The 22931-nt window shown below is 32.4% G+C and overlaps 1 protein-coding gene across 1 annotated transcript; it reads right to left on the bottom strand.

Moving 5' to 3' along the window:
* Window positions 1-1563: 1563 nt before the first annotated feature.
* On the bottom strand, window positions 1564-22162 carry LOC132737990 (prestalk protein-like). The gene is made up of 10 exons (XM_060725402.1): window positions 22007-22162; window positions 12262-12331; window positions 10479-10628; window positions 9565-9717; window positions 9127-9252; window positions 6300-6425; window positions 5753-5875; window positions 4535-4651; window positions 2577-2692; window positions 1564-2163 (listed from the first exon to the last, which is right to left on the bottom strand). The coding sequence occupies exons 1-9, from the start codon at window positions 22010-22012 to the stop codon at window positions 2601-2603; spliced, it is 963 nt and encodes a 320-aa protein (XP_060581385.1). The 5' UTR covers window positions 22013-22162; the 3' UTR covers window positions 1564-2163; window positions 2577-2600.
* Between the last annotated feature and the right edge of the window lie 769 nt (window positions 22163-22931).

The raw sequence follows: 22931 nt of genomic DNA, 5'->3' as shown, positions 1-22931 counted from the left end.
ATTTTTCAATGTTTTATTGCTTCCAGAAACCTACGGTCATACAGCTTTCAACGTGAACATTTCATAACATATTCTCCTTCCACTGAAACATGTTATACCAAGTAAAGGTATTAAACTTTTCATAATAATGCCAATAAGTAACATCCTTGTAATGCAGACCATGTAATATTCGATATTGAAAAAATCAATTATTAAAATCTTATTTTTAATTTAGCATTTTTTTTTATTTAAATATTAGCCATTTATTTTCACATGGGTTATTGATTTCAATGAAATTATGTACTTTTATAAAATTGTCATTTTAATATAATAATTTGCCTATTTTTTTTTACAAAATAATGGGCGATCAAAATGTCTCTAGTAAATATTTCACAAACACATACCCATACCCGAACATAACAAGATTTCGTTTCGGAGATAATAAAAATATTTAACTTTGAGAGGTTGAAGTTCTTCTGCGAAGTTCTCTGCATTGAAATTACAAAATGTTTTATGCAGCATTTTGAATTAACATTTATTTGCAATGATTTTGTTTTAATTAGACGAAAAGAACCTAAAAACATCTCAAATATAAACATTCTTCAATGTCACGTTTACTCACGCGTGCTTTTATCATTACATTTTTACACACAAAAAAATGCGCAATTTGTAAATCATAAAAATAAGCACTTTTCACATAGGTGTGTAAATGTCCATTTTCTTTTTAACAAAATATAATTTTCCAAAACTAAGTTTGCATCAGTATGATGGGCATAGTCCATTGGGACATGGTTCAAAGTTTAATTTGATATCATCCAATTACATTTCGAAGTTGCATCGCATGCATTTTTCTACTACATTGCAAGTGTTAAAATTATTTTGAAATCTTATTCTCTATTACATACCGACTTTAAGAATTAATGATTTAAATAAAGCTTAAGCTCTGAAAAAATAAGATGGTTTTTAAATAAGTCCTATTTTATCTTCAATTAATGTAATTACAATTACAGACAATATGGCGCATTTATCACTTGGAGCAATTTTCTACATTGTATTATATACATTATAACATAAATATATTGAAAGATATAAAACATGTACTATTATCACATGTACACGCAAACATATGCTTTCACATTGTATGTTTAAGCTTCTAGCGACACGCCTCCAAGTTCATGCAAAAATATTTATTAACAGCAAATATTTATAAACAACTTTTAGAAAGTATCCAAAATCCCAAATGAAAAGAAATTAAGTAGTTAGAGTTAATCTAAGGCACTTGCTAGGATCATAAAATCCAAAAGTCACATATAATGTGTCGGTTATTCAATAAGATTAGAATAAAATTTTCTGGTATTCAAATATTCTAAAAAAAGAGTCACTACTCATTAAGGTGTAAAAATGATTATTAAATACTAAGAGTAAAAAATAACAACAAAATTTACTTAAAAGTTCAAAAAAATGTCACATGGAGTGGAATTTCCTTTATTATGTTTTTTTTTAGTTTGTATTCATTTCATATTCAGGTTGTATCTTTAAAAAAAAGTTTTTTCTTTTGTCGTTGCTGTTGTTTTACTTTTTTGGTGTATGGAGGCATGCAGCTTTAATGTTACACAATATGATGTTCCATGTAAACGTGCCGTCATAATGGCAAGACATGATGGTTATGAAATTTCAAAGTTTCAATTGTAACCCAAATTATTCAAGCACTTCTACAGTACACATTTAAAACATATAAACATTAAAACAAGAATACATTTAAAAAGTAAAATCTAGACACAAAAAAACAACAAATAAAATGACAAATATAACGGGCCTATGTCATATGCATTTGGTATATCATGTGACCGTGATTCACTTTCATCAACAAAGAAATAAGCAGACGTCATTTCTTTAAGACCTTTTCCATTGAAACCGACGATTAGAATTTGAAAAATTGTAACAAATACCCTTACAAGTACACATTACCTTTGAAGAAATAAGTTGTCGTTATTAAAATTAACAGTTCTGTTTCAGTGCTGTTGAATACAAAAAAAATGTTACAGATACGTACTATGGAAACAAAATCTGGATAGAAAACACACCGAAATGTAAAAATAGTAAAAATGGATTTCACTTGTTGAGCTATATTTGAGAAAAGAAGTATAATAGAATTTCATTCCTCGGATGCGGATAAACAGCGATCTGAAAAATAAAAAATCTTCAATTCAAGTACATATTTTGTAAAAAAAAACAAACAAAAAAATAAAAATGTCTGTTATCATATGACAATGACACAAATTTATAAAGATTTAAATCACATATAGTTAAGTGCGCTTTGCCCTTGTGCCCTGCTGGGCTCCTTTCCGGCAGTCCGGTGTTGCTGGGTTGTCTTGGGGGTTGCGTTTATAAAGTGCCAACTTTCCTTGTTAATCTTTTTTATTCTAATTTCTTTTCATTTCATACTGTCTTTATAATTTACTTGGATATTTGTCTATATTTTGAAAACAAAAGTGATTTGCAATATTTAATGCATTAATGAAGTTTTCATGAACTGTTGGCGTATTGAGTCTTAGCGAAATGATTTCTTAAAGCAATATAAGTATTATAATATATACCTATCTAGCCGATCCTTTGTTCCATTAACAAATGCCCTTTAATGTTAGAAAGGCTGATGCCAGCAACAAGACGCCTGGAGCAGCAATTGACTCGGCTGCATTGGAGTCCTCTTTCTCTGAAAGACGTGTAATTGTAAGAAAATCATTTATCTTTTTGGCCACTTAGAATTATCTTTTTAGCCACTTAAGTAAATTCATCGGTCTGTCATTAATCAGTTTTGTAGATCCTCTCATGAAAGATTCTAAAGTGAATGTTGGAATTCAAAAACACACTCGGACAGAGGAAAATGATATCAATTCTAGATCTTAATCACTTATTTAAGAATAACTCAAATGAAAGGGGTTGCTATCATAATTTACCCATTAAAAAAGAATTCAAGTCAAGTATAAGAACCCGCGAAAATCTAAGACAAGCCTTCACGTGCATAACCTATATTATTGTTTGCTTGTTAAAGTTTCGAAAGGTTTCACGAAATACTTTGATAGCTAAAAAATAAAATGTGCCTGAAATAGCCACATGTACTGCATGATAGCTACACATACTGTATATATTTTGCATCATAATAATACTTTATTCAACAAAATACAATATAAATAGAAACATTCATCTTTTATATGAATATTTATTGAATAAACCTTTGTCGCCACATATTTTGATTGCGACCTGTCCAGCAATATTGATCTGGCACTCTTGCATTTGACCCTTTAGTCGGTCAATTTCGTAAACGTTACGATCTGCTTGTAAACGATATGAATGTATATAACCAGTTGTTAAATAGTCTCAATCTTAGAGCAGTCCATAAAGGTTTATTACTTCAAGAATATAGACTATCAAGAATCTTTGTAGGTTGATAGATCACATTGATAAGAAGTGCAATGCAAAGAACAGTAACTCTGCCTTGCCTAATTTTTGAATTATTGCACTTTGAACTTTTTCCAGGGACATAACTCTGAAACTACCAGAGGTATACTTTCCTGTGTCCAAAACCTATTCGGGGAGCATCACCCGGCTCAAACCGGGCTCTTGTTACATTTTGATTCTTGCAAGGTTTAAAGTTAAGCATGAGAACTTCATACGAGAATGTAAAATCTTGCTACTTTATCTTTTAAAATATAGAAAGGCAGGGCAAGACTTTTAGAAAAAAATCTTGCATGTCAATAAGTGGCCAAAGCAGGTAACCTCTATTTCAACTGTACTAAATCTACATGGATCTTACAGGCGTAAGAAGACACTTTTGAATAGCTCTGCTTGGGGGAATAGTCGTATGAATCTGAATTAAATGTTTTCTCTTAAACAAACGTATTTTTAACTAACGACAGCAACAAACACAATTATAAAACTAGACTTATATAGCACGTCTCAAGAAAATATGTCTTGCATTATTATAACTTCCAGTCAATGAATAAAATAATACATTTTAATATAATAGTCAACAAGATGTGTTTCTGATATATATCAAGTGCTGTATTTTTCTTAACTAACTGCATTTTTGTAAAAGTTGTTTGCATCAAACAAGAACAGTATTTCTATTATAATTATTATCATCATAATTATTACCATTATTATTATTATCATTATTATTATATTATAATCATCATCATCATCATCATCATCATCATCATCATCATCATCATCATCATCATCATCATCATCATCATCATTATCATCATCATCACCATCATTATCATCATCATCATTATTATTATAATCATCATCATTATCATCATCATCATCATTATCATAATCATCATCATCATCATCATAATCATCATCATAATCATAACCATCATCATCAGTAGCATCATCATTATCATAATCATTACCATCATCATCATGACCATCATCACCATCATCATCATCATCATCATCATCATCAACATCATCATCATCATCACCACCACCATCATCATCATCACATGTTTTGATAAACAATTACAACATTTGATAACAGACTTACCACAAACACTATTATCACTATTTGCCATATAGTCAGTTTTACACATGCACTTCTTGTCTGTACCACACTCTGCATTGCCGACGCAATCAGTATTTGCAGTGCAGGCTTGACCAATGGCTGCAGAGAGATAAAGGAACAAACTAAGGTTAATATTCTATCTATACAGTTGATCAGAAACTAAAATAGAAAATACCGAATTCCTTGAGAACACAAAATTAATAAACGGCAACGCCTGTTCGGTTTTATTGCGCCTGTTAGTGAATAGTACTGGGAGATGAAATTTTCAATCCTCGCCACCTAACACCGGTTTAAGCAGTATTCAACAATTATGCATGGGCATGACGACAGAATAAAATGATTAAATTAGAAACGTGAAACGTCCAAAGATTATGTATACGTCGATGATTATAAAAGTTTCAATAGGACATGTAATTGCAATTACATGAACAGTGTCCGACCAGGAAAAGGATAAGTGTGGTCATCAAATTTTAAAGATCCTGTATGTTGTAATTAAGGTTGTTACCACACTTCAGTGAAATTTTATTTATGTATACAATTATGCTTCTAACATCGAAGAATATGTAAAATATGTACTGAAACTATTTGTCCAGATTATGTGTAATCATTAAAATATATGCATTCATTTCTTATTGAAAATTTGACATGGACTTTATAGAAAATAAATTTCTAATTACCTCCCTTTATTAAAATGAAATGTAAATTCAGTAATATCTTTACAAATATAATGCTTTTTGGAACTTACAATATTGATAAATCTTCATTTGATCATTATATTTATCATATAAAAACATAAACAAATTGAGTTATAGGATCTTTATGAGAGGATCAGATGTTATGAATTATATATCACAGTCGTCAAAAGGCAAAATTTAAAAAAAAGCAGGATACATATCCTAATTGGTAATTAAAATTTGAACTTGGAACTTTGGTAATAATTGGTGACCATTAAATAGACAAACACATGTAAATGTATATAAAAGGGAGATAGATAGTAAGATATGCACAGACACAACTGTCATGTCGTTTTTAGCTTACTAAATGAAGATATCTAACGACCAACAGACGTTGAGAAAGACAAACAACAAAAGCATAATAGATGTATAAGCACCAACTTAATCATTAATATCAGATAGGTAACTTGAAATAGTCTCTTAAGTGTGTGCGTATACTTGTGATTGACAGACTTATGATACATACCTTTCTTGCAGAAGACACCTTCCTTTACGTAGTTATCTGCGCATGCGCATTTGGTGGTTTTGCATGCGGTATTTGTCATCTTAGTGGAGCAATCTGAATCTTGTGCACATGTCATATCCAGAACTGTAAACATAAAATAAATTATTTCTTTAATTTTGATGCAGAAACATAGCCCATTTTATTCATACATTCAAGTTTAGTTTGACCTATCTTACATTTAGTCTTAAAAATGTTCGACACAGGCGTATAAAAATGTTCATCATTTTTCACATAAGACTTGATGGTATACTGTATTTTTTCATATATGTAAACATTGTTTGAAAACCAGTTTTATGATGTAATAGATGTCCCATTCGTGTTTAAATATTAAAATAGTTTTGATAGAGGGTTTACAGGGGCGTATCACGTTGGGGAGCGGGCAGAATCTGACCCCCAAGCGTCTGTGTCCATGGACAGGAGCCTGCAACATTTTCAATTTTGTTGTTTTGTACTTTTTATAGGGATTCTCCTTTAACCTATTCTTTTGTTACTATTTATAGAAACATACCCATGGAACACATTGCTGTTGCCTCAGTGTATCCTGTCGTACATTGACACGTGTCTGATTCGCATTTTGAATTGTTAACCTTGCAGACGGTGGCTTCGTTAGCAGCTGTACATGCTTTTCCTAAAACTGTAAAAGAAATCAGATCATGAAAATGTGTAAAAACAACAACACTAATTATATGACCAATAACAACACTTGAACACATGGGTTACTTCTGTATAGACAAGATAACTGTGTGTTTTTTCCACTTTAATTTCAATTAATGTAATTAACATAGAGAAATACTTTTGCTGCCTTATTTTTGATAACATTTCACATTATATGTATATATTTTTATAATAAAAATAACATGCTATAAGAAGTTAACCCTCAATCTGCCAAAACCTCAAGTTATTACCCTTTGCCAGCAGCAAAAAGCCAGACAAGCTTGCATATCTGTACAGTCTAATAATACTCTATACTGTTGAAAGCTTGAATCTTGTAATGTTTTGTATATCGAAATTTTTTACACTTTCACATGAGTGTTCTAAAAGCAGGTAAAAGAGCTAAGTATACGCAGTAAAGCAAACACATAAAATTATTTTGCTCACACATACCGTTAATTATATAATCATCTCTTTTGCTCACACATACCTTTTATCATATCATGTCTTTGCTCATATATACAAATGATTACATTGTCATTTCTTTTGCTCATACATACCGTTTATTAGATTATCATTTCTTTTGCTCACACATACCGTTTATTATATTATCATTTCTTTTGCTCACACATACCGTTTAGTTGATCATGTATTTGTTCACACAGACCTTGGACCTTAGATTATATCATTTCTTTTTGCTCGCACATACCGTTGATAATATTATCATATATTATCATTAATTTTGCTCACACATACCGTTTATCATATCATTTCTTTTGCTCACACATACCATTGCTTATATCATGTATTTTGATCTCAAATACCGTTGATAATATTATCATTTCGTTTGCTCACACATGCAGTTGACATTTATCTGCTCGCACATTCTGTTTATACAGTAGGATAGACATTTATCTGCTCACACATACTGTTTATACAGTAGGACAGACACTTACCTGTTCGCACATACTGTTTATACAGTAGGACAGACATTTATCTGCTCGCACACACTGTTAGAAAAGTAGAACAGACAATTTTCTGCACGCAAGTATTGTTTATACAGTAGGACAGACACTTACATGCTCGCACATACTGTTTGTACAGTAGGACAGACATTTAAGTTAATCGCACATTCTGTTAGTACAGAATAGTGTTCACTGAAAACAGACACTTTGTGGAGCATCTCCGCCAGTAAAGCACGGAAGTCACTTTGTAACATTGACAATTCCATTGTAAATTCAAAGAAGTTAAAACTCGACAAAAACTTTAATTTAATTTGAACACGTCCTTGAACTAACTTATACAGGTATCATATGAGGAAATATAGTCGTGTCCCTAATAGGTCTTACTTTACTAACAAGTTAAACAATTAAGCAGACGCTTACTTTGCTTGCCAAATATTTATACAGTTATCAAGTTTTTCACTTTGATAATGCACACTGTTTGTTTTAACAGTAGAGCAACAACTCATTTTACTAAAATATCAAACAACAGAACCAACTTTTTAACTATAAATTAAACTCTTTGATTATTTGTACATGGACGATCAGTAAGTGACAGTGCTCATACAATGCTCTATATTGTTAATAAAGCATTTTCTTTGTTTATGTACTCTTTTTGTAGTACATAAAGCATTTTCATTGTTTATTCACCTTTTTAATACAGTAAATAAAGCAATTTCTTTGCTTATGTACCCTTTTTATAAAGTTAATAAAGGATTTACTTTGCTTATGTCCCCTCTTTTATACAGTTATTAAAGCATTACCTTTGCTTATGCACCCTTTTGATATAGTTAATAAAGAATTTACTTTCCTTATACATCCTTTTTATAGTAAATAAAGCATTTTCATTGCTTATTCACCTTTTTTACAGTTAATAAAGCATTTATTTTCTTTGCTTATGCACCCTTTTTATACAGTTAATAAAGCATTTCATTTGCTTATGTGACCTTTTTATAGTTAATAAAGCATTTTCTTTGCTTATGCACCCTTTTGATAAAGTTAATAAAGGATTTACTTTGCTTATGTTCCCTCTTTAATACAGTTCCTTTGCTTATATACCCTTTTGATAAAGTTAATAAAGGACTACTTTGCTTATGTTCCCTCTTTGATACAGTTATTAAGGCATTACCTTTGCTTATGCACCCTTTTGATATAGTTAATAAAGAATTTACTTTGCTTATGCACCCTTTTTAGATAGTGAATAAAGCATTAACTTTGCTTATGCACCCTTTTTATAATTAATAAAGCATTTTCATTGCTTATGCACCCTTTTTATACAGTTAATAAAGCATTTACTTTGCTTATGTACCCTTTTTATAGTTAATAAAGCATTTTCTTTGCTTATGCATCCTTTTTATATAGTTAATAAAGCATTAACTTTGCTTATGCACCCTTTTTACAATTAATAAAGCGTTTACTTTGCTTATGCACCCTTTTTATATAGTTAATAAAGCATTTATTTTCCTCATGCACCCTTTTTATACTGTGAATAAAGCATTTACTTTGCTTATGCACCCTTTTTTTATAGTTAATAAGGCAGTTACTTTGCTAATGAACCTTTTTCCAGTTGATAAAGCATTTTCTTTGCTTATGCACCTTTTTTATACAGTTTACAAAGAATTTACTTAGCTGCAACAATAAATCAAAAATAACACTCTTTTCACAATACAAAAAAACACCTACTTTTCTCGCACATACTGTCCATTTCCATGTAATTCATTTTACATGAGCAGGTGTCATCCGTGCATTCAGAGTTAGTATCAGCGGCACAGTCAGCATTGCTCGTGCATGCCTTGCCAACAGCTGTGTCTATTTAAATGATAAAAGGTCAGTGTTAAAATCATGATTAAAATTCGGGGAAAACATCTTGAAATTTGTATCATTCCTATGTTGATCTTAAGTATTTTAAACTTCAGTTTTGAAGAACCCGGGTCTTAGGCAACGGCATACCTTTCTCCTTATATATAACTAAAACGTAAGAAAACAAAGTGAGAAATAGGCATACGGTGATCATTTGGATATTTGATAAACACCTCGAATGTTCTTGTTATAACACAATTAATGATAATAATGTTTTGACATTCTTTATCAATACTGTAATGTTGTTTTTAATATTTCAACCTTTCATGCAACCATTTTCTGTGTCTGGGTCTTGTACATATCCATCTTTACACGAGCATGTCGTAGCATCTGTTTTACATTCAGCATTGGCATTGACAGCTACACAAGTTGCAGTCCCATCGCTGGTAGGATTACATGACACCGAACTAATTGCTGCAATAGATGCAATCATAGATTAATATCTATAATGGAGAGGGTATATCACAAGAGATAACTGAACAAAGAGTATGAAAAAATGTATTGAAGGGCATGTTTATAAAAGATAATTGAAGGTGAAATATCTCTAATACCCTCCAACACCGGGTTAATCAATGTTCACACTGCTGCAATAACTATTGGAATAAATCTTCCCGTTGGAAAAGAAAAATATTTCAACAACAAAAGTATGAAGTATTTGGCTACTTTTTACAGTTGAATAACACTTACTTACTGCTGTTGAGAGTAAAGAAATTAAGATATCCTTCAAATTCAGTGGCGGCAGGGCTGAGTGATTAACGTGTTGGACTAGTAATCTAATGATCGCTAGCTGCATGGGTTCAAACCCAATCAGGGGCAAGCCGTTGTTTCCTTGAGCAAGACACTTTACTCATTGCTCAGTACTAGTTAGTTCCAGGGACGGATACAAGCTTATAGCATCCTATACAATCGAACTAAAATAAATTCGCTATAAACCAATCGGAAAAAAGAGTTGAAGAATACAGACTCGATCTTTTATGACTTCGAATCACGTCGTATAGTATTTTTACTTTTACACATAAGAGAGCATTCATGATAAACGGAAGGTTTGTGGTTTCTAGGTAGGTGCAATTTCTAGCCTGAATATATATGCAAACTGATGGTGTGCTATCTCGATATATTGAAAGTCATAATGTAACCCTTTAAATTGATCATATCTCATGAAAAGTCCGCATTACTTGCTGTGCATGCTGATTTATCAGTTTTGAAAATGTAATTAGCAGCACACGAGCACTTGACTTCGCCAGTTTTACATTCTGCGTTGGAGTCCTTAGCTGCGCACTCGGCTGTTCCACCTGAATCGGGGTTACAGGCCACTGCGCTGATATCTGAAACAACAAGTGTTTTATCTATTTCTTTTGCGTGTGTTTTCATTGTATTTAATTCTTATGCATACTTATAATACCATCATAACCATTATTATTAGCATCACAATTATAATCATCATGATCATTAGCATTATCATGAACAACATCATTATCATCATCGTCATCATCGTTATAATCTAACATACTCTTTATGTTATCATTAACGATGCGATGACGACACAACAATGCGTTGATAAAAAATGTCGCATTTACTCCCTTTCGAATTAAAGTACTGTGAAAATTTAGCCTCGACGTTTCTGTCCAATTCCAGGTAAATTTCTCACTAAAATTATCACAAAAAACAATTGTGTCATTTGTGTAAACCAGGTCAACCAGGGTATGTGTTGTCCAAGGGAAGCCATTCAGCCAATTTGCATGAACATGTAACACTGGAAAGGTCAATTGAAAACATTAATCATTTTGGTTCATATTTTAATTTTGGGAAGGTGCATAATCATGCGATAAGAAATTAGAATAAAAAGAAAACAAAGTATACAAGTACACGTAATTATAATTAAATTACTGATACTTTATCTTTTCTCTTAGTACTGATGTATGGCTATTGACGTTATGTGTTTAAAGAATAGAATCAGACCAGTTTGCATATTCTGGCATCGTTCCTGAGCATTTGAAAGCAATTTAAGCATCATGTATCATCATAAATTGCCAAACAAAATAAAAATGGATACAACCTTAAGCAAACTTGACTCAAAATGATTCAACATAATGCTTATCTGACACATAAAAAAACTTTACTGAAACTAATGGGATTCTTACTCAAGCTTTTGATAATTTGACCGACTATTAGGCCAACTTAATACAATTAAATTGCTTTTTGACCAAACAGAATGCCAACTTGGCTCACCTTTAACCGTAATTAGCTCAATATTTTGGTTATTTCACCAACATAATGTCGATATGACTTATTATTATACCATCCGGACAAAACGAAATGCAATTTTGAACCAACTTTCAGCAGTTAAGAATCGACCTTAAGCCAGTTTGACCCAATATACAGCCACCACCTTGACTAATATCATAAAACCATATCATAAATTTTTTTAGACTTAGTGTAGACTTGCCTCTTTATAGCATTACTATCATAATTCTCATATTACTCCACATAATGCCGGCTCGACTCAACGAACTGCCAAGTAACAAAATTGTGGCGGCATTCCCGAGTGGTTAACGATATTGAATTGAAATTCAAGGTTCACGAGAAGCTTGTGTTCAGACCCGTTAAGGGGCAGGTCGTTGTTCATTTAATCAAAAGAAAAACACACACACACACACACACACGCACACACACACACACACACACGCACACACAAAATTGTACATTTATTTTTTACTACCGGTTGGTTTCAGGAACGGAATCGAGAGTGTCCTTAAGCTTATAACTTTTTACATATCAAACAAACATAAATAATGGATAAACAAAGCAATCACATCAGTACCTGTGAACAAAAGGCAGTTTTGACGTTCCATATGAACTTTATAGTTCTTATAAGATTTGATGATATAAATAAAAAAAAGTTCAAAAATATAACAAAGTGTCATTGAGTGGCTATAAAGTTCATTTTCGAGTGATTACCTTCAGCCGTTGCCTGATATATCACACACAACACTGCCAGTAAAGCACAACTCTGTCTTAATACCTGTCCCTGAAATACATTAAAATGAATTATATGAGTTAGTTATTCTGCCTGTTGATTTACAAAAGCAATTTTAACATACTTTCCAAATTACACAAACAATAACACCAAAACATAGTCCAAAGGAAAGTTTGATCCACTAAATAATAATCCAATCTTATTTACTTAATGTGTTCTAGGCTTACATGTGGATAAATCTAATCATTCGTACATGCAATTACCGAAATCTCACAAAACACAGTTCTTAGGTAAGTAAACTAAAGCGGAAGCCGATTGAAAGAGAAAAGCATGCACTGCAGAATGTCACTTAAATACTAATTTGTGCACTTGCTTTGTTAGGCATATCTGTTTTCTGCATTGTATAACATTTCATTCATATCCTCGGATCATATAAACATGCAACCGATAATATTGGCCATATAACCTGTCAGAGACCTTTTATAGACCAAGATTCCTTTGTTAAAGGGAAACACAAAACTTACAGAAGCTTTTTATAAAGATTTAATATAAATCATGATTATCGAATTACACTTGATGTTACAAAAATGCAGCTTTATGAAAATGTAAACCCTATGTGCAACGCAAAGGGTTATGTCTTATTTATTCATTATAGGATATGTGATATACGTGTATATTTGCAACGACTTTTAAAATGTATGGAAATTACGACGCACTTTATAGATTTATTTTCACTTACTCAACTTCAAACATAGTAAATTGGACAGTGGAGAGAAAATATCAAACTGTGAATGAAGGCTTTCCTTTCATTTGGTTAGATTTTATGTGAATAGTTGAAATAAAGAACAAAAAACCAACCATATGTGCTAGTGACCTTGCCCTTTAGCTTTCTGTCGCAAGAGAATATGCTATGATCATACGTCAGGAACAGACTGGGAAAATACTTATTTGAGCCGCGTCACGACAAAACCAACATAATGGGTTTGTGACCAGCATGGATCCAGACCAGCCTGCGCATCCGCGCAGTCTGATCAGGATCCATGCTGTTCGCTATCAGTTTCTCTACTTGTAATATTGTTGGTAAGCGAACAGCATGGATCCTGATCAGACTGCGCGGATGCGCAGGCTGGTCTGGATCCATGCTGGTTGCAAACACACTATGTTGGCTTTGTCATGACGTGGCTCATTTGGTTTTAAAATGAAGCTGCTTGTTTATATGAAATTTGTATGAAACAATTATCCAAAACAGATCTCAACACAAAGACTATAAGTTTTCCAGAGCTCTTATTTTGAAGGTTTTATCGTGGCTCTGTACCACAAAGCAATTATATCACATCATAGAACATAGCGCCGCAAAACAGTTGCTAGGCAACACAATCTCTTGACAATAGTCATTACTTTAATCTTCATAATCAATCGTATTACGCAAGACCTAATAGCGTAATACTAATAAAGTTTCCCATATTTCACAAGGTATCACAAGGTATTAAAAAAAACGTTTATGAGAAAAGGACTTGCATTCAAATGATAAAAAATAAATAAATAAAAAAGTCCCTTGAGAAAGGGCAACATTTTCAAAGTAATTGTTTGATATACAAGGAAATAAGATGATGTCTTCACATTAACCAAAGACACGTTAGCTCGATCCTCAGACAAAAAAATCCATTGTTGCTACTACAGAAGGCGAGTGTTAAATTTTAACCTTTCAAGTACTGATAGATTAATATCAAATGCTAATATACAAATTAGCAAAACCTTTCAAGATTAATACAGATGAAGAAAAAAAAAACAAATGAAAATTCAGAAAGCAAAACTTTTATAAATCTTACGAACAAATCCTAAAAATTAAGAAAATAAAGAGTTGACATAAATTATATAAATGTGAAGCTGTTAGTGAATTTAAAAAAAAAAGAATGACAGAAACGTGTTGGTGCAATCGCATAGATAACATTGTTCACCTTCAAATTGTAATGAACCTAGTAAATCATAGTTATTTGTTTTAAAGCCAAAACGAACGAACTTCAACAACAACAACAAAACCCTCAAACGCCCGCCAATAAAAAATCAAATAATAAAAAAATGTAACAAGAAAATAATCCCTAAAAATAACCCCAAGAACAACAACAAAATAATTCAAACTGATATACATGTATCTTATTTACAACTGAATATCTATTTTAGTGTTCTAAATTGATTAAGATGCACAGCTTGCGTATTGCCTGAACACATAGTTTTTAACATGATAGTTCACGTCATTGTTTACATACGGCTACGTATCGATTAGATACAATTCCTGTAAACATGTAATGATCACCATAATATTGTAGTATGTTCTATCTTATCAGATCACAGCAGATGACGGACTGTTGAGCAATTACTTGTTTCACATCAGCAATACACAGAATATCGTTAGGGCCATCGTGGTTATACGTTAAAATACAGAGGGTAACAATGGAACAGTGCGATAGTGCGATGACGACAATGCGATGAAGACAATGCGATAGTGCGATGGCGACAGTGCGATAACGCAATGACGACAGTACGATAATTCGACAATGCGATAATACCATGGCGAAAATGCGATGGCGACAGTGCGGTAATTCGATGGCGATGCTACGATAGTGCGACAGTAATATCGCGTTGTTGCCATCTCACTATCGAATTGTCGTCATCGCACTGTCGTAATGTCGTCATCGCACTATCGCACTGTCGAATTGTCGCTCTCTGGATTATAAAGTGTAACCACGATGGCCCTAACGGTAATCCATAGTAATGCAATGTGTCTCAAGTTAGCAGTTTAGTTTACACAGGTAACAGCCTGACCAGAATTTTTCTTTGTTAACTTTAATCAAAGTTATCTACATGTCAATATCAGTTCCGGTTTTTGCATTTCCGTCGGGGAGACTTCCTGAATGAAACTCTTCGATGAAGTAGTATAAAGCTTTAAAATATTTGCCGTGAAAAGTGTTGTTTTTTTCAATAGTGAATGTAATTAATACTTAATAAATGCCAATGCTAGTAGCTTCATAGCTTTGTAAGGTATTTATTACTGAATTTTCTAACATTATTTTGACCGGGAAGTTCAGTTTTACAATATATGCAACTTCAGTTTAGTTGTACTTACATTTAAAAGTTTACGCAAAAATATTTGTATCATATAACTTTACATCGCAATAGCAAAAAGAAAGTAAATATTTTATTATCGTGAGATATGCATATCTATTACATTACATATATACAAGAGAAAATAACTTAGCATTCTTCCCCATGGGCCTATAAGTCACCAGACATCTTAAACATTGTAATAATGATAATAATCATTGTGTGTTATACACATTTAACGGTTTATCTACATATATCATTTTGAGTCAATTCATATATTACCGATATATGTTAATAATGCCATAGAATTTCACATTATGTGAATAATGCATATAGGTTGCAAGAAAAACAGCTTTGGGAAAGAAATAAATTTTAATAACTTTTAAGTATGAACAAAGCTTAATAACATCTATATATTGTAATACACTATACTGTTATAGAAACTAATCTTTATAATTTCTACATTTTGTAAACCACTGCAATGTTAAAGAAACTAAGCTTAAAAAAATTTACATATTGTCATACACTACATTGTTAAAGAAACTAAGCTTAATGAAATCTACATATCGTAATACACTATATTGTTATAGAAACTAAGCTTAATAAAATCTACATATTATTAGACACAACATTGTTATAGAAACTAAGCTTAAAAAAATTACATATCGTAATACACTACATTGTTATAGAAACTAAGCTTAATAAAATCTACATATTATTATACACTACATTGTTATAGTAAATAAGCTTTATAACTTCTGCATATTGTTATACACTACATTGTTATACAAAATAAGCTGTACCATTTTTAAATATTTCAAAACACCACACTGTTATAGAAACTAAGCATAATAGCTGCTACATATCGTAAACAACTAGCGTAATGAATTCTACATCGTAATGAAAAAAAGATTAAGAACTGCTTTATTGAAATAGCAACTAAGCTTGATAACTTCCACATTGTTATTAAAACTAAGCTTAATAACATCTACATTGTTATAGAAACTAGGTTAACAATTTACATTGTTATAAAACCTAAGTTTTATAACTTCTACAGTGTTATAGAAACATAGCTTAATCACTTATATATTGTTGTAGAAATATGCTTAATCGCTTCTATATCGTTATAGAAACAAGCTTAATAACTTATACATTGTTATAGAAACTGAGCTTGATAACTTCCATAATGTCATTGAAACAAGTTTTATTACTTCTACATTGTTATAGAAACTAAGTTTAATAACTTCTATATTGTTATAGAAACTAAGCCTTATAACTTCTACATTTTTAAAGAAACTAGACTAATAACTACTACATTGTAATTATAGTAATTAAGCTCAGTATCTTCTACATTGTTATATAAATTTAGCTTAATAACTTCTGTATTGTTAAAGGAACTAGCTAAATAACTTCTACAACGAATGACGAGTATCTTCACATCGTCGCTTAAATTGATCAAAGTTATAACAGTTTAAAGTAATTTCCCTTATTAGCATATTAGTTCTCAACTTATCGTACATTCGCAGATATAAGTAGAGTCTGTTATGTACGTCAAAGTATATATAAGAGCATTATACCAGCTTCTAAAGGCATACAAATAAATAAAATCTATGCGTGAGAAAATCTGGGAAAAATAATGGTATAAATTTACGTTTAAACGGAACTATTTTTTGTTGCTTAACAATAGATGTTATCATATACCCGGCAAATTAAAGTTTTCTCGAAGCTTATTTCCGCTACAAACCAACATTAAAGTGACATAATACCCAACAAGATGTTATTTGTAATAGAACAGGTGAAAATAAAAAAAATCCTTTAAAATTTTATGATTTACGACTATCTCATGTGGCCCAAGAAAGTTTCTTTAAATCGTTCTATGTTGATTTACCTCAACTTCGACAATGTTGCTGCAAGGTCATGCTGTGACCTTGACCTTCAATGTAGCGACCCAAGTGTTAAACGCGACACGTTGTCTCAATATGGTGATCATTCCTGTGAAATAGTTGTAAAATTCGACTTCAAATAACAAAGTTATGGGCCAGACACGATTTTGCTGCAAGGTCATGCTGTGACCTTGACATTCAAGGTAGCGACCCAGATATTGTGCGCGACACATCGTCTCAATATGGTGATCACATCTGTGAAATAGTTGTAAAATCCGACTTCAAATGACAAAGTTATGGGCCGGACACTATTTTGCTGCAAGGTCATGCTGTGACCTTGACCTTCAAGGTAGCGACCCAAATGTTGCGCGCGACACGTCGTCTCAATATTGTGATCATTTGTGTGAAAAAGTTGTACAATCCGACTTCAAATAACGAAGTTATGGGCCGGACACGAATTCGGGACGTACGAACTTACAGAAGGAAGGACTGACGGATGGACGGACGGACGGACAATCCGGCGACTATATGCTCTCCCGAAATTTTTCGGGGAGCATAAAAAAGAAAGACAGAAAGAAGAGAAGAATAAGGGAGAATTTCTCCGTCATTATTTTTATTCCTGGCATGATTGGATTAAATGGAAGGTTTTACTACGATATATATTAAATCTAGTTTTCTTAAAATAACCGGAAGGTCAAAAACAACTTTTAGCAAATATTACATGTCTGTAAAACAAAAACAAAGTTGTTCATTAATAGTCCAATCCTGTCTCATTAGAAATGTTACTTGTATGTAAGTCTAAGGTATTTCAAGTTGAAGATGCCAACACGAACAAGTCTGGACAAACTAATTTGGATGTACCGGTTTGGCTGAATTTAAGTGATGACGTAATGTTATCAGTGTACAACAAAAAAGATGTAAGCTTTATATTTTAATATGCTTTTAAAACGTAAATTTGTTGTATTGATTATCTAACAGCAATCTGGAGGGAGAATTGTGATTAATTTTTGTTTTAATTTCAGGTTTAGAAATGATTGTGCGAAATATGACCACTTGATTAAATTGCATCAACTGCATCTCCCATGTGGAAAGCAATAAAATATAGGAAAATAACGTGCTCTTGTCCGCTTTATCATTATTGAGCGATTGTAAATAGCAGTCAGTGTAATTATGTATAAATTTAGCGATAAACTATATGATTTTCCAATAACCATGGTAACGGGAATGCTTTATTTTTAACCCTTTATCATCGGTCTTCATCTCCCGTGTTTCAAAGTTAAATGCATGTTAAATAAGAGAATCGTGACTTGCGAAACACAATGGGCATCTTGAAGTTGTATGTATTAAAATAGACTTGTTTCGGTGTTATATAAAATGGGAGGGGAAAAATACGGTGGATTCTGACCTAATTTATATTGGCAGGCACAAGAATAATAAAGTCGTCTACTCAAAGCTACGCCGTCTTCAGTACATGTACATGCCAAAAGTGATCCAACGATTAAATGAATGATAATTCTTTATTCTTGCATAAAAATGCGCACGAAGCTTCACATTAACGTATAACATCAGGGGAGCATGCGACGTTTCTTTTGGCGTGTTTTAATATACTTGACTCGGGGCGGCTTGCATGTTTTAATATACTTGACTCGGGGCGGCTTGCATGTTTTAATATACTTGACTCGGGCGGCTTGCATGTTTTAATATACTTGACTCGGGGCGGCTTGCATGTTTCAATATACTTGACTCGGCGCGGCTTGGATTGCAATGACGGCTCCTGTAATTTCAAAGTTAATCATACGTGTAAAACAAACATATTGAAGATATCTGAAGGTTTCTTTATTTGTACATACGAAAAACAATGAACGAAACGCGTAGTATTTTTATGCAAAGATATTGCACATTTTTGCGCACGTAGACAACTACAGAAGCCTCCGATATTATTCAATGCATCGCCATGTGGGCCCTGGCTTTACTCCTGCAGATGTTCATGAACAAATTTTCTATTTCACACGTGCAAGATTTTCAATAAAGACGTTATAAATCTTTGTATTATTACACTTTTATTTCAGTGCACCTGCGACATTACAGTAAAGTTTTTATTTGATAAGTAGCTGTTATTTTATATATACACGAAACAAGTCATTGGCTGATCAGTACTCCAATGGCGTATTTCTTTTTTCTTTTAAGTATTCGGTTTTCTCAAATCATAAGATACATTATTCTCTGTTTGATGCACGATGTCTACACGACAGTATGCAATTAATTCAAAGAAATAATGGCAAATTCCGAGGAAAGATTGACAACTGAAATTCACAACAGCAGATAAAACGAGATTTGCTATTTTTTGCGCATGCGCATTTTTCCGCACAGGCTTATATTTTTCCTGCGTGTATGAAATCATTTTTATGAAGAAACCTGTATTTTGTGACAGTTCTGTAACATATCAAAATAATTTAAAGTTTTATTTAGCAACATTCTTACCGGGAGTTTCGTCCCTTTAACATTTTAATATTATGGTCCGGAGAAATTGAATAAATCGGGTGTAATAACGAGCATCCCATACACTTGCCTGGCGATATAACTAATCACAATTAGACAACTGTTCTATGTGCTAGAATACCACATGTGCATAAACATTCACATTATTTACTGGCCATCCCTGACGTCCGTTGGCGTCTGGTTTCAGTTGCAGAATATCATATTCTGAAAAAATCTCCTTTAATTGTCAAATGAACTGACTGTTTAGTCGCGACCTTTCAGCTTCAACCTTTGCGATCTTGGGTATCTTTATATGTATTTCATTTCTCATGAAGAAAACTCAGTCTCTTCCATATATCTACTTACAGGCCACTTTCATCCCAAAAGGCTAAGAATTCCGCGCGCTAATAAAAGATAATGAGCTGTATTACAAAGAAATAATGTTCGAACTTGCGACTACAGCATTTCATTCGGACTTATACCACTCTCCATACCATTTTTGTGAATTTTGTTTTCCTGAATGTCTACTAGTCAAATTTGGACTTGATATTCTGTTAAAACCCTGTTTTAACGTGCATAAACCATACTCCGCAATTTTCATTATTTAAACATCGCAACAATAAAGATTTAGTGAACAAAATATCATACATACACATATGTAATCGGAGTATTGAGGAAAATAATGTAGTGAAAAAAGTCAGATCCGGTAAAAATGTAAAACATACGACTCGTTCTTATTATTGTTGAATAGACCAAGTATTCAATTAAAAGAAGCTCCATTGGGGTCAAACATTCCCGAAACACAAAACTTTGAAATTCTTATATATCGATTAAGTGAGGCACTTCAATGGGGGAAAATTCTGCATATGCTACTACAGAGATATATTCAGAATTAAATTGAATATCCATCTTGTGTGAAAATTTTAGCGCGATTGGAGTGAAAATCTTTCCAACGCTATACATTTACGGGTCTCATTGCAGAATTAAAATGATTATTCTTGAAAAACTGTATGAGGGAATAATTGAAATTTTTGCCCTCAAGTTATTGTTCCAAACCAACGTCAAATGGTACACAAATCTTGAAAAAATATTTATAGTCACGTTATTTCAATAAAAAAAAACCTTGTAGACTCCGTTTAGAATTTATCTAATTTATGGCAGAAAAAAATAAAAATATGCAAGCACGGAAATTATTAGTGAGCACGTTTCTTTCCAATATGTCGCTTATTGGTGAACATGTCTTTCGTTTCCGTCCACTAAAATGTTTCCATTAGCTCTAATTAGAAATTCCTTAGATCTTAGAAATGTATCTTACTTGAAAAAGAATACTCCCAACTTCCCGGAATTTTAATGGTTTGCGTTGTCAAATTTAATACGTTGAACCGTGAATGATTGACGTTTAAGTTTTTTTTTAGTCATCCGGGAAGTCGGAAAGTTGAGTCACCGTAATTGTTTTTTTTCCTTATTTATCAGTAAATCCCCCAGCAATAGTTGGGATTTTCTTTTTATACCCTAAGCTTGTTAGTCAAGTGATTAAATCCCCCAATAAACCCCCCTTCCACTCTGTAGTGCTGTTGTTTTTGGGGTGTCCAAACACTGATACTGCCGGCTGTGCATAGAAGGGGTATTAATTAAAGCAGTTTGGTTAAAAAAACACTTTCATATCCAAAAAATAAATATCATTGATATAAATATCATTAACTGGGATTTTTGTTACGAAGAAATCAAATCAAGAACGGGTCTGAACCACAAATAATCATTTTAGAAATCAATACATAAATCATCAATCATCAAATAGCCATGGACCTAAACAAATGATAATTATATGTATACTTTAAAAAAAGAAAAGAAAGAAAGAAAAAAAATAAACAATCACTTCCATCATACAAGATCCTACATTGCAATAACTTAAATTTTGAAGATAATTAAATTCATTTTACAGAAAAAATCCTAGTATTATTTTCTATAATGTTACTTTATATAAAATCGCAATGTTAAATCAATATCATTCTAACCGCCTGTCGCACGTAACATACTGTCATTGCAAAGTTTATATAATGCTTTATATTTTTTACATATTTCTCGTTTAAACATCGGCAACTGACAGAAACTTATGAACGTGTAGTTTTAAGAAACTCACAAATTAATGATATATTTTATCCAACAAAAAGATAAAAATCAAATAGCTTTCTCTACGCTAAGTCTTATAGAGTAATCAAAATGAATAAAAAAGAAATAATACTTGTAAATAAAATCATCTTACCGCCATAATACAATGTCAAACCAATCCTAATGAACGCCAGGTAAGAATATGTCGCCTAGCATTAAAAGCTATAAACCCGTCTAATTGAGTAGTCACGTGACAGACTGTCTCATTTTAACCTGGGGTTTATATTATGCAGGTTAGGCGACATCTGTGTACGATTGATTCTTAGATACAAACCAAATGAATCAGCTTAAGTCAATAATGACGAAATGTGACATGATCACGAAATTGTGAAAACAGTTAATATCTACTTTATACTAGGTAAATTACTTTACGTATAAGTAGAGCTACAAAAAACATTAAAATGCACCAGTATGTAATATTGTAGACCCGGCTCCAATCCGAAACAAGGGAAAGTGCGGTGGAAGTTTTTACCTGTAATATGTCCCTTTTTTAGGGTTACTGTGTGGTTTCGTTTTGGTGCAAAATTATTCACAAATACGCCCATTATTTGGATGGAAAATTAACTTTCTGACAGGACCTTTGACATGGCTTTAGCTATCCATTCAAAATTCCGACTGCCCTATATCACACAATGGGGACAGAAATTTCAATTGACCGGTGGTTTACGATGTTCTCGGCCCGATATACTTCTAGCCACTATACTGACATCAAAACACGATATGTCGAGACCGACATCTTATTAAGGATAACTGACGAGTAACACGCGATTTTACACCACATATTAAGTGACGTAAAACACACTTTGATAAGAAGAGGGGTGTGTCATTTAGACCGGATGGAGAAAGTTGAAATCAAAGCCGTTATTAAGTACCTCTGTAAGAAAGGGATGTCACCCAAGGAAATCCATGAACTTCAAGACGATACTCTTTGAAAGGAGTTCCCTTCCTATAGCACTGTGAAAAAAATGGGCTGCTGAATTAAAGAGGGACAGAGAGAGCATTGGAGATGATGAGCGGCC

Source organism: Ruditapes philippinarum, unplaced genomic scaffold (genome assembly GCF_026571515.1).
Source record: "Ruditapes philippinarum isolate M1 unplaced genomic scaffold, ASM2657151v2 ctg276_1_1_1_1, whole genome shotgun sequence".
NCBI classification, from domain to species: Eukaryota; Metazoa; Mollusca; class Bivalvia; order Venerida; family Veneridae; genus Ruditapes; species Ruditapes philippinarum.
Note: the sequence above shows the minus strand (reverse complement) of the source record. Positions and strands in the feature narration are given on the sequence as shown.

Coding starts and splice junctions, on each gene's coding strand:
- LOC132737990 (XM_060725402.1), bottom strand. Junction 10,629..12,261: donor ATATCAGGCAACGGCTGAAG/GTAATCACTCGA, acceptor TTGTTGTTTCAG/ATATCAGCGCAGTGGCCTGT. Junction 5,876..6,299: donor AACAGCAATGTGTTCCATGG/GTATGTTTCTAT, acceptor TTATGTTTACAG/TTCTGGATATGACATGTGCA.